Source organism: Rattus norvegicus, chromosome 17 (assembly GCF_036323735.1).
Source record: "Rattus norvegicus strain BN/NHsdMcwi chromosome 17, GRCr8, whole genome shotgun sequence".
NCBI lineage: Eukaryota > Metazoa > Chordata > Mammalia > Rodentia > Muridae > Rattus > Rattus norvegicus.
This window is the reverse complement of record NC_086035.1, coordinates 87,915,254-87,927,461: the sequence shown is the minus strand read 5'-3', so window position 1 is coordinate 87,927,461 and position 12,208 is coordinate 87,915,254. Positions and strand designations below refer to the sequence as shown.

At 45.3% G+C, this 12,208-nt stretch overlaps 1 protein-coding gene across 16 annotated transcripts in view; it reads right to left on the bottom strand.

Moving 5' to 3' along the window:
• The window catches only part of Etl4 (enhancer trap locus 4), a 463,673-nt gene that overhangs the window by 285,697 nt on the left and 165,768 nt on the right, over window positions 1–12,208 (bottom strand). For 2 of the 16 annotated variants that reach the window (XM_039096221.2, XM_039096222.2), the window contains exon 1: window positions 7,346–7,674. The exons of 8 other annotated variants lie outside the window; for them this stretch is intronic. In XM_039096221.2, coding sequence (XP_038952149.1) covers window positions 7,346–7,415 — 70 coding nt within the window. In that variant the 5' untranslated portion in view covers window positions 7,416–7,674. Of the gene's footprint in view, window positions 1–7,345; window positions 7,717–12,208 lie in introns of those variants that run through there. 6 more of the 16 variants (XM_063276281.1, XM_039096231.2, XM_039096230.2 and 3 more) reach the window with 5 other exon arrangements.

Here is a 12,208-nt window from a genome sequence, read left to right as displayed (position 1 = left end):
AGGAAAGCTGGGACTAGTGTAATAGAGCACGAAACCTTGTCTCAAATAACCAATAATATATAGGTTATTTATTGTATAGGGCACATACTCCTGTCTGCGTGGGGTGTATGCACACCTTTACATGTGAATGTTTCTTTACATGCTTGGATGGAGGTCAGAGACAGAGGTTAGGAGTCTTCCTCGGTCATGCCCCACCTCATGGTTTGAATGGGAGCTCATCAATTCTCTCAGATTGGCTGGTTAGCAAAACCTGGAGACCCTCTTGTGTCTCCCCATCCCAGTGCTGAGATTACGAGCAAGACCCACCTAATTTACCTTTTCGCATGTGTTCTGGGGATCCGGAATCAGATCTTTAGGTTTGTGAATCAAGCAGTTTACCTACTAATTCGCATGTCTAGCTTCTCTTCACTTTGTTTGTTTCTCTTGAGATAGGGTTTTTCTGTCTGCCCTGGAACTCTGCAGACCAGGTTGGTCTCAGTGACCCACCTGAGCCTGCCTCCTGAGGGTGGGTCTTAAAGGAACCTCCACCACTGGGCTCTCCTAGCTTCTTCCTAGTGGTTAACTGAGGTGCTGTTTTTAAGACAGCGTCTATGAAATCCAGACCAGACTCATACTTGCTGTCTGTCCACTTGTCTCAGCTCTCAAAATGCTGGGGTTACAGCCGGTGTGCCATCAGCCTAAGCAAGATGGTGCTTTGCAAACTTTCCAAAGAGCCCTTGTCCTCAGGGAGTTGCTGCCTGGTTGTAAGGCCTTTGGGTTACCGTGACAACCACCGTACTATGTGTTGGAATGGACACGTCCCCAGGTTGGTCACATAAGCAGAGTGCACTTCTTGTCCCCTCCTTCTTACTGGGACCTTGTGCTAATTCCAGTCCATGTAATGTGGACAGAAGTTACAGGAGCACCTTCAGGTCTGGCCCTGGGCCTTCTAAATGATCTTGCAGGGTTTCTGTCTTTACTTGTTGGCAAGCAGAATGCAAAAGACCTAGGAGAAGCCTTCTAAGGGATTGTGTGCTGATGGGACAGAAAGGTCACCCAAGAGATCCGGCAGTTCAGGAACATTATAGTTTACTGTGCATGAGCAGGAAAATGACCCTAACTATACAAAGCTGCCAAGAACAAGGTGCATGGTCAGCTGGACACTCAGTCCAGTGTCCCTCAGTTTACCAGTTCTCTTATCATATTACAAAGACCATCACCATATACAAACTGGCACAGGAATCACAACTGGGACAAGGGCATTGTGTCTTTTAAAAGAACCTTAAAAATGGAAGTCACAGGCTGATGAGATGGCTCAGAGGGTAAAGTGCTTGCAAGCCAAATGACGTGAGTTCAATTCCCGGAACCTGAATAAAGGTGGAAGTTGTCTGGTGACCTCTACACATGGACCATGGTATACCCACACACCCACACTCCCATATCACATATATTCATAACAACAACAACAACAACAACAACAACAACAAGAATTAGACTGGGATCGAGGCTGAAGAGATTGCCCACTCGTTAAGAACACTGGCTGCTCCTCCAGAGGATCTGGGTTCAATTCCCAGCACCCACATGGTAGCTCACAACTGTCCATAACTCCAGTTCCAGGGGATCCTTGACCACTTCTGGCCTCTGTGAGCATCAGGCCAGCGTGTGGTACACAGATATATATGTAGGCAAACACAAATAAACACATACATACATTTCTTTAAAAGTGAAGTCAAGGATAGAAACAATCCCTTGTACAGACTTTATATAAGTTTATATAACTCAAGTTAATTGACTGAGTCAACTATTCACTTGCACAAATATTGATGAAATGCCTGTTCCAAACACTGAAAAGGATAGGAGAGCAGTGGGGTGGTGATCAAAATAGACTGCAAAGGAGCATCTACATGATGACTAAACAGTCAGTCAACAAACAACCAATGTACAATTTGAGTGTTAGGTCAACGCTTTGAAGAGCGAAAGAAGATACGGGGATAGAAACTGGCTGGGCTGTTTCAGAAGGGAGACTGAACATCTGCCCTTCCCTAGCTAGCACTAGATGGGAGGCTCTGCTAGCCACAGGAGGCAAGCAGGTGGATGGAGCCCTGGCACAGAGCTTTCCAGAAGCCTTTAAAAGCCAGAACAGGAGTTCGTGTTGGGGACAACAACCCAAGGATCATACTAGGAGCCCATGGCCTCCAAAGAGAGTTAAGGAACAGCTTCAAATTCCACCAACAGTCAGGCGTGGTGATGCACACCCACATGCCGGCCCTGTCAGGAGGCAGGAAGGTCAGGAGTTCAAGGCCTGCCTTAGCTATGTGAGTTTCAAAGCCGGCCTTGACTGCATGACATGGTGGTCTCTCAAAGGAATTTCCCCAATGATTATTGAAAGCCTACTCTTCCAAGTACTTACAGCTCCTTACACCATGCTCCTATGGGGGTCACGGAGCTAAATGTGGAAACTGTGAAAAACTTAGCATCAGCAAAGGGTCTCCAAACCTGCGACAAACAAAACTTAATTCAAAAATCATATGCATGATATATTATCTATAAATAATCAAGGGTTGAAGAGATAGCTTAGAGGTTAAGAGCATTTGCTTCTCTTACAAAGGCTCTGGGTTTGGTTCCCAGCACCTACATGGCTGCTCACAAATGCTTGTAACGCTGGCTCTAGGGGGATTCACACACACACACACACACACACACACACACACCACATACCCTGATTTTTTTTTACTTAATTTCTACAGGTACCAGACACACAATGTGGTGGTGAAAGTGGTGACTAGACTCAGGCACACACAGATACATACACACATAAAATAAAAAGCGAACCAACAACATATGTAAAAACAGGTAGGTGGTGCACGCCTGTAACTCAAGCACTTCAGAGATAAGGGTAGGAGTTCAAGGTCATCTGAAGCCAAATAAAGACACGGCCACCTAGGGCTCTATAAGACTCTATCTTAAAAACAAAGCAAACAAAACGCAAGCTGTAAGAGTCAGAACTTCGCCACAATATTGTTCATAGGAGCCTTGCTTCTGAACACACCAGGCGTGCTTTCGAAACATCTGCCACCGTGCCACAACCTGCCAGCAAATGCCGCCTTAAGCGCACAGGCTTGGATTCTATGCCTATATGTTTTGAATTGCCAGGCTTCCCCTAAACATGAAGAGCTTTATGCTCTTAGAGAAAAGGAATGGTTTAATTACGGAAAGCAAGGACTTTAAATAGCTTCCTACTGTCATCCTTCAGCGAGTAAGTATCAAATTAGTGTATCTTCAAAATGTATTATCATAGAGCGTTTGATTTTTAAAAGAGTGCTGTTAGAGATGCTGACTGGAAATGCATTTAAAAAAGCATTCAGTAAATATTGGCTTGGAACTGGGGATGGGATTTCTGCAATTTCTGAAACGGCTTTAAACATATTTTTGACATTTGTGCTGTGTGTTTATGTGAGTGATATTCTCAGCCCCATTATAAAATCAAACTATCAACACTGAGAAGTATTAAAGAAGCCCCGTCTTGCAGTATCAAATATTCAACCAAGATGTAAATCCTTATATAAAAATAAACAAGCATATCCATCTAGTATACAAATTTATTTCCATCTTTTATAAATGATCAATTTGCGCGCGCGCGCACACACACACACACACACACACACACACACACACACACACTTTGCCAGCCTTGGTAGCACAAGTTCCAACACTGAGGAGGCAGACTCTCAGTGAGTTCAAGACCAGCTTTGGTCTCTATATCGAGTTCCCACATAGCCAGGACCAAATGGTAAGAAGACACTTTCTCAGAAAACAAGAAAGAAAAATGCTACATATAAAAAAACAGGTACTTGATGTTTAAGATTTGATTATTAGAAGATTTTATTTACAATTTTAACTATGTGTGCATGTGTATCTACAAGACATGAATGCACTTGCCCAGAGTCCAGAGGAGAATACTGGATTCCCTGGAATAGGAGTTATAGTTATGAGCTTCCTGAATAGTGCATGCTGGGAACCGAACCCACATCCCCTGGAAGAGCAGTGCATACTCTTAACCACTAAGCTATCTCTCAGTTCCAAGGGGTTGTTTTAAAATAAGCTTCACTATGACTTAGCCCCATAAATAGATGATTTACATGCCTCCCTTATTATAATTGTATATCAACAGTCAAATAAATCATCCAACCGAAAGGCGGGGGGGGGGGGGGGGGGCTGAAAATGTTTAGGAAGCCTTCAAGCCATGGTATTATCACGGTTTCTGAGATTCTTGAGATAACCATAGGCCACCTTTCCCAAACAGCTCTGACTCGCAACTGGTGCACAGTGAAATTATTTATAGAGTTCTCTTTTATCCTCAAAGGTGTCTGGGTTTGAACAATGAGTTATATGATCACCCAAGGTTTCCTTACACACAGTTGACACAGAACCCCAAATCCCTAGAGTAGGAAATATTATTAGCCTTCTGTCTAATTCAGAATGGTTGGTTAAGTGTCCCTCCGTGTGGTTAGCACTTCATGGGATGGACACCAGTGAGACGTGGTCCCGGCCCAGAAACCCCGTATTGTAACCGGGTGAACAGACACATACTCAGATAGAAAGCAGAGTACAGTGGCAGATTTGTCCATGTGGCACTGCAAGATATGTTGGCCTCAGAGAGTCATGCATGTCTCATCGAAGCACGCCGGAGTCAGGCAGAATCAGATCTTGAAACTCTGAGACTCTTCCCCTCTTTTTGTTATTTTTCCATCTCTCCCCTTCCAAAGTCCCTAACCTGTAAGTTCTTGGGTGCCAGGGTGCAACTCCTGACTTCTCCTTCTTTTCAGAGGCTGACAAAGGAGAGAATCAGCTCCCAGTCTTCCTGGTAACCCATTGACCAATACCTGAAGGACTCCTGATACATTTCTCAAACCTCACACACCCTAAGGAAATTCTGCACCACCACCACCCCCCGCCCCTGCCCCAGGCTGGCTCCTCCCCCTCCACCATGTCTTGAAATGCTTTCCCATAGGTAAATGCGACTCATCCTTCCAGTCACCTGGATCAAATATTTTCAAGTTGCCTCTGACCATCATTTTCTATTCAACACTACATCTGATCTTAGCAAATTCCTTTGGCTTTGCATCCAGTGTACGTCAGGAATCTGTTTCCTTCTTATCACGATCTGCTTATCTAGCCTAGAGCAGCACGGAGTTTCCTTGCCTGGTTTACTTCAGAAGCCTCCTTAAAAGGCCTCTCTGCCCTTCCCCCAGTCCACGTGTGTTAAGCCCCACCCAACACAGCAGCCCACCAACTGCCTCCTAAGATCCCCAGTAGAGTTCTTGCCTAACAGACTCAAGACTCTACGTTTGGGTTCCAAATTAATTAATTTAAATTAATTTAATTAAAGAAAAGGCAAGTCCAATTTGCTAGCGGCAGCCTCACCTCCTGTGAAGTAGAAGCTAAAGACCTTCCCACAGTTCCACAAGGCCTCCATAATCTGGCCTGGGCTGACCTCTCAACCTGTTCCTCATCCATCTTCCCCCCAAGTTCCTGCTCTCCCCTCTCCGCCTATACTTTTGGTTTATTCTCATCTCTGCCCATCTCTGAGAAATCCTGGTGGTTTCACCGCCACTCCCTCGTTCCTGCCTTATTTTCCCCTCTAGCCTTATTTTTAGCTAATAGAATCACCACAGAAAGCACAGGATCTCCGGTAAAATTTGAAGCTGTGGGAAATAAAACATTTTTTAGCATATCCCACGCTATTAATATATAAGAAATACATATGCTTTAAAAAATAACTCATTGTTTATCTGAAACTCAAAGTTAACTTTGTATTTTTCTTGACTAAATCCAGCACCCCAGACATCCAATGCGCTCTCTATTTTGCTTATGTCTTCATTGTTTTCCTATCCCTGCCCCACCCAAACTTGGCCTTCAACATCAATCAATGAAGGGGAGTATTTTTCAGTCTGCTTTGCCTCGCTGGATCCCCAGCGGTTGGAATGGTGACTGCTGTATAACACAAGCTCAATATTCGTGGAGCAGATGAGTAAGTGAAGGGAGCCAAACATCTGACCACCCCAACCTGGGAAACATCAATGGCTTACTCCGGTTGTTTCTGGTCCCAAACTAAATGTCTCCTCTAGAATCTGAGTAGTTTCTTTCAGGACAGGCCCAGAGGTTGGATTCCTGCTGTAGGAACCGTCCTATCAAAAGAGAGCAAGTCGGGGGCCTTTCCCAGGCTGGAGGCCACCAGCCCTCAAACTGTGCTCAGACAAGTGGACTGCCCTCTCAGGGCTCAGGAGTTCATTGAACATTTAGGAGGCAGGCTTCCTTTTCAGTTCGCTGGGGGATTTTTCTCTCCTAATTGTATTTTCTTCTGTCTGGCTTGGCTTTGCATTTTCAGTGTGGATGAGTCATGTGCTACTTCCTTTTTCATTTTAAAAAACACACACCTTTTCCCTTGTGCACAATCCCCACTCCCACGCGCTGCTGTGCACAGTCCTGCACATCTTTGTGTTACTAACTGGCCCTTCCATGAACCTGGACGGGTAGGGCGCGGCGGTTCGAGATTGTGCGGTAGGTGCCCGGACAGCCTGCAATGAGAGGGGCTGAGGGGCGCTGGCATCACAGTCTGCAGCCACCCACCCTCCCGGCAAGATTTATTTGGAACTATATAAGGTTCTGGAAATTCCCAACGGAAAAGCCAAGTCTATTATAAACACAATGTAGAAAAGAAACTGCCTGGAGAAAATACAGAAAAACTGTTTTAAGAACTCCCAACTTTTGCATTTAAGCAGAAAGCCCTAGAGTTCTATCTATCATCTAGATGCCCAAGTACTCCCCAGCCGTTCGGATCTGCAAAATAAAAACATCCTTAAACTCCAATTTAACTCCAAAGCACTGCAAAACTTTGCAGCCCGCAAGAAACTGCCCCCATGGAAACTCCTAACCAATGAATGGAACCGCTGCGCCCCGGAGGTAGGTGCAAAATTGTCTTTCCGAGCCTTCCGAAGCACCGGGAAATTATCAAATCGCTGCTGGGCGATTCATTTGTCATTGCTTAGAGATTCCCGCACCAAGTGCTTGCTCACTGTTCGACCAGTTTGACACCATACACCACCTCTTCACCGACTTTAGGAAGATCTCACAAGAGATAAAGTAGAGCCAAGAAAACCACAGCTCTGGGCTCAGTTTGAAAGTACACCCCACCCCCTCGCCCAACACACACACACACACACACACACACACACACACACACACACACACACACACACACACACACACACACACACCAAGAAATAGACTTTTCCTGGCGCCAGGCGCCGGCTCTCCAGCTCTAAGCAGCGTGCGTGTAACTCCAGCTTTGAGGACTGTTACTTACGGGGCATCTGTCTGCTGTCTGCAGAGGGAGGCAGGTTCGGCTCACATTTCTGGCCTTCGCTTTCTTCCATTGTCCCTGCCGGCCGGCCAGGCTTCTCCCTCTGGAAACTTCAGAGCGCAGTTCGGAAAGCTCGCAGAAAGCGCTTGGAAGGGGGCCCGGGGGTGGGGCGGAGGGGACCGGCGAAACCCCACCCCAACTAGTCTCCACTCCGGTGCAAAGTCTCCCTCGCCCGGGAAGACCGCATTCCAGCGCCCGGCCTCCCTCCGCCCGGGTCTCCGAGCGTCCGCCACCCGCCTGCTGTCGCCCGGACTAGGGGCTGTGCCTTGGAGGCGGCGGCTGTCCCCGCCTCTGCCGCCCAACAGGTGACGGCTCTGCTGACCCAGGACGCAGCCTGCTGGGTTTCCCGGGACTCGCAGCTTAGGGACGCAGGAACTGCAGTTGCAAGCCAGGCCCAACCCTCCTGAAACCCAGGAGCCCAACAGGCCCCCCAGATTGACTAAGTAATAAGGAGAGAACTACTGAATCCCGAAAAGTTATGGGAAATCTCTTTAAAAGTTTTTTTTTTTAAAGGAAAGTATATACTAAATGTTGCGAAATAAACACTTTACACACGAACTCTGTAGGGGACTAATTAGCATCTCTAAAGAAGTATTGTAATCTTCTCTAGTCAACTTCAATCGCTTTCTTACCTGGACTTTAACCTCTGAATTTTAAACCCTTGTTTTCTTTATTCACCTTCACTTTCTTGGACTTCTTGTGCTCCCAACACACACACACACACACACACACACACACACACACACACATACACACACATACACACACACACACATACACACACACACCATCCATACACACAAACACTCCTCTTGATCACAAACCTGAAAGCCACCTACTAAATCAACCTTCTGAGTCTCTCAAGTTAATTACTTTAAAACATCTGAGAGGCAATTAAAATGTTTTTCTTTGGATGGGCAGAATTACATCCGACGGACTTGTTCTCCTTTTAAACAAACCTACAAATATTTATTTTGTCCACTACCCAGTCCTTGGAAATCTGGCAAAGTTCCCAGAAAGTGAAAATAGGAGGCACCATGTCCACACACAAAAAAGGATGGGAAAAGAATCCACGCAGCATTTGCCCCGGCTCTTTTAGAGATCTGAAGAGAATCCAATAGCTAACGGTGACATTTTAATCTACAGCCCCAAATCATCTCAGAGGGAGAGGACAATGGTCATCTTGCCTGCCATACCTTGACCCAATTTGCTGCCCATTCCAGCAGGACTGGACATTGATTAGAACAGGAATGTGTGCAGGACAATGGCTGGCCTCTGGACCAGATTATGACCTTGAGTCACCTGTGTGTCTTGGCAGCAGTTAGGGACATAGTTTGGCCATTTTGAACATAAAAAATGCGGAAGTCTCTAAAAGACAAAAAGTGTGCCACAAGTTAAGGTATGAACAGCACCCATATTGGGGGACGAGCCCCTCATTTTCTAATAGGATTTTTCTGGAAATCCTAGACAATGTGGAGGTCCTGTAGAAAACTCAAGCAGTATCCTGGCAGGGGGAATACAAACAGTGGGTTTATTTTGTATTGAAGGATTTATTTTTATTTTATGTGTATGGGTGTTTTGTGTACACATAGGTATATGCACCACATTGGTGCAGTGCCCACAAAGCCCGAAGAGGGTGTTGGTCCTCTCTAACTGGTGTTAGATGGTTGTGAGACATCACGTGGGTGTTGGGAGTGAGACCTGGGTCCCCTGAAAGAGCAACAAGTACTCTTACCTGTTGAGTCATCTCTCCAGCTCCAAGGAGCAGGTTTACACGGCAAATAACTAGAAGTTTCCATGACCTTGCAGTCACAGCCGATGACCTTAGTCAAGGAAGTCATGAAGTACAGCTACCCCCTCACTCCTGGTATTTATTTAGGTCCAAGAATTCACAGAGGGGGACCCACTTGGTGGTACAGGCTTATACTCCCCAGCAACTGAGGCAGCAAGATGGTAAATTCAAGGCTTCCATTTGCTACAGAGTGAGCTCAAAGCCCTCTTGAGCAACTGAGTGATAACCAGGTTTTGAAAGCACAGGGAGTAGGGGTGTAGCTCAGTGGTAGAACATTTGCCCAGCAGGTTCAAAAGCCGGTTTGAATGGAAGCACCACAAACAAAACAAAACAACAAACAAACAAACAACAACAACAACAACAATGAAAAAACCCACAAAACCTTAACAAAGTAAGAGTCTGCTGCATTCAGGCTTCTGGCTGGATTGTTCTTGCTGTCTTTCTGTGTGTATTTATGTGCTTGGATATGTGACTGTGCATGTCTCACATGCCCGGAGGTCAGAAGAGGACGCTCAATGTTTTCCTTCACTACTTTCCACCTTATTCCCATTGAGTCGGGTCTCTTCCTAACCTAGGTTTTTGGCTAGGCTGCTAGTCAGCAGACCTCCTTGTTACTGTTCTCCTCAAACCTGGGCTTACCGGCAAGCACAGGGGGCCCAACTTGGTATGTGCAGGATGAGATACAAACCCCCAGTCCTCACGATTGTATAGCAAGTGCTTTTAGCTGCTAACGCATCTCTCCAACCCCCTCAAGTCATAGATAACTTTTCAAGTTATCAATGCCACTGGGATGAGCAGTAAGCTGAGACAGGAGGCTAAGGGCTTTGAGACTACCAGGACTGTTGCCCTGTGGAAACAGCCAGCCCCATCTGAGCAGCTCTTGTCTGTCACTGGACACAGTATAGGAACAAGCCTTCATGACGAGGGTAGTGACATCAGGCCACTGCAGCCAGTCGACAGGGACCTTCCCTTCAATTGCATTCAGCTAGGACAGATCCATCTGAGGATAGGAATGATGTCACCACCCTCCTGGTGCTGAGCGCAAAGCAATGGAGCCATTTTTGGTCCTCTGTAGATCCCTAGATGGGCCAGAGGAAATTCTTCCATACTCAGGACTCAGGAGCTCCAGGCGCCCAAGGAACCCCTCTACTGATCAAATACCTCTGATACTCACCTTCTCTCTCATGGGAAAAGCAGGCTACTGCTACCTCTGTAGATACCCCAGCTATCCTGCACAGGATGGATAAGAGGATGAGAAAGACAGTGAACTTACATCACCAAAGACCGTGGCCCACACACATAGTGATGGTGAAATGTCCTTCTGCAGGACCACATCTTATAGGCAGAGCTGAGGTGAATCGCTGGACTTCTTTACTTCTCTTTAAGAACAGGAACTGAAAATATGTTTTTAAAGACCCAGTTCATGTCACCGTGCCTGCTATTCCACATATCTCTCCTCCAGGCACAATGAGTTTATTAAGAACTTTTCACTGTCTGTCAAGTTCCTAGGAAAAACATTCATTCATACACACACACACACACACACACACACACATATAAACACATACATACACACATACATGCATACATACACACACATATAAACACACACATAGATACATATACATACACACATACACACATGTACATACATGCATACATACATACATACATACATACAGTAGCTGTATTCTGCAATCTACATAAACTTGCACTCAAACCTTCAAGAAAAATACTGTGATTGTCACTCCAGGGGCTGGAGTGATGGTCTTTTATTCTAGAGGCAACTCTGAACAAGAAGCATTCTGTGCCTTTAAAAAATGTCATTTCTGGCTTTCAAATTTTCGATCACCATCCAATCTTCTCATTACTGTACTTCAAAATTTGCAGGAAAAGCAAGAACCTAAATTTAATTTTCTTCTAGTCATCTAGAGAACCACAAGAATAATCCCAGAGGTTAAACTTTCTACTCCATTTCCCTGACCCAGAGAACGTGCAAGCCTTTCTCATATGTGGAGATTCGGACTTAAAATAAGCTTAGGTACACACAGAAGAGTGTCATCAAGCCAGAAGAGAGGTGCCAGGAAGACAAAGTTGACCTTTCAATCATTACCAACCCATTGCAGAACTGGACTGTTGGTTTAAAAACAACAACCAGCATTTGCAGGAGATGTCTCAGATGAGAATTAACCACACACAATGGTGGATGATTTGCTGCAGGCCTGTTTAATTACAGGGCAGTGGGAAAACACATCAGCTTCTTTTGTGGAAATTGTACAAGAGAGAAATTACAGCCAGAGCCAAGCCTAAGTGGAATTACCTTGATATATGTTTAATTTTTTTTTTAAATCTTGCTAAAAGAGAGATAGTTTAAAGTAATTTAACATCTGGACACAAAAGAAATAATTAATGCTTGCTTCAGTTCTTAAATGGACCTTTTAAAAGCATCGATAACTCAGTCAAAACAAAGTGAACAAAACAGTCAACAAAAGTGTTTGAAAGGAAGCATCCTGTTGGATAAGTATGTATGGCCCTCATTCTGACGGCACTCGTCATCTGTAAGTCAGAAGGGATGGACGATTAACAACTGGGAAAACACTGTTGGGATGAACTCCATGGGCGTGGAGTGCCAGCTCTTCTCCTACCTCCTGTGAACAGCAAACTGTTTGACAGGTGGCTCCAGTGACCTTATACTTAAATAAAAAGCCAGAGCACTTGGGAGAAGAGGAGTTACTATTAACAGTTAGAGCCGGACAATTAGAAACCGTGACTGTCACCAATAAACCAGCACAGATGGTCACCTGCATGCGATCCAAGTTACGCACCATGTATTCTTCAGGTTTCCAAATGGGGAGGGTTCCTAAAAAGGCTATTCGAGCTTCTCAGCTAACACCTGTGGATGAATTTCATCCACTAATGAAAGCAAGGGTGGGACCTTCCTTAGAGCTAGGTTTTAAGCATTTATATCTTTAGCATGGCCTCTAAGTTTCCCTTACTAGATGGCCTGGAAATCC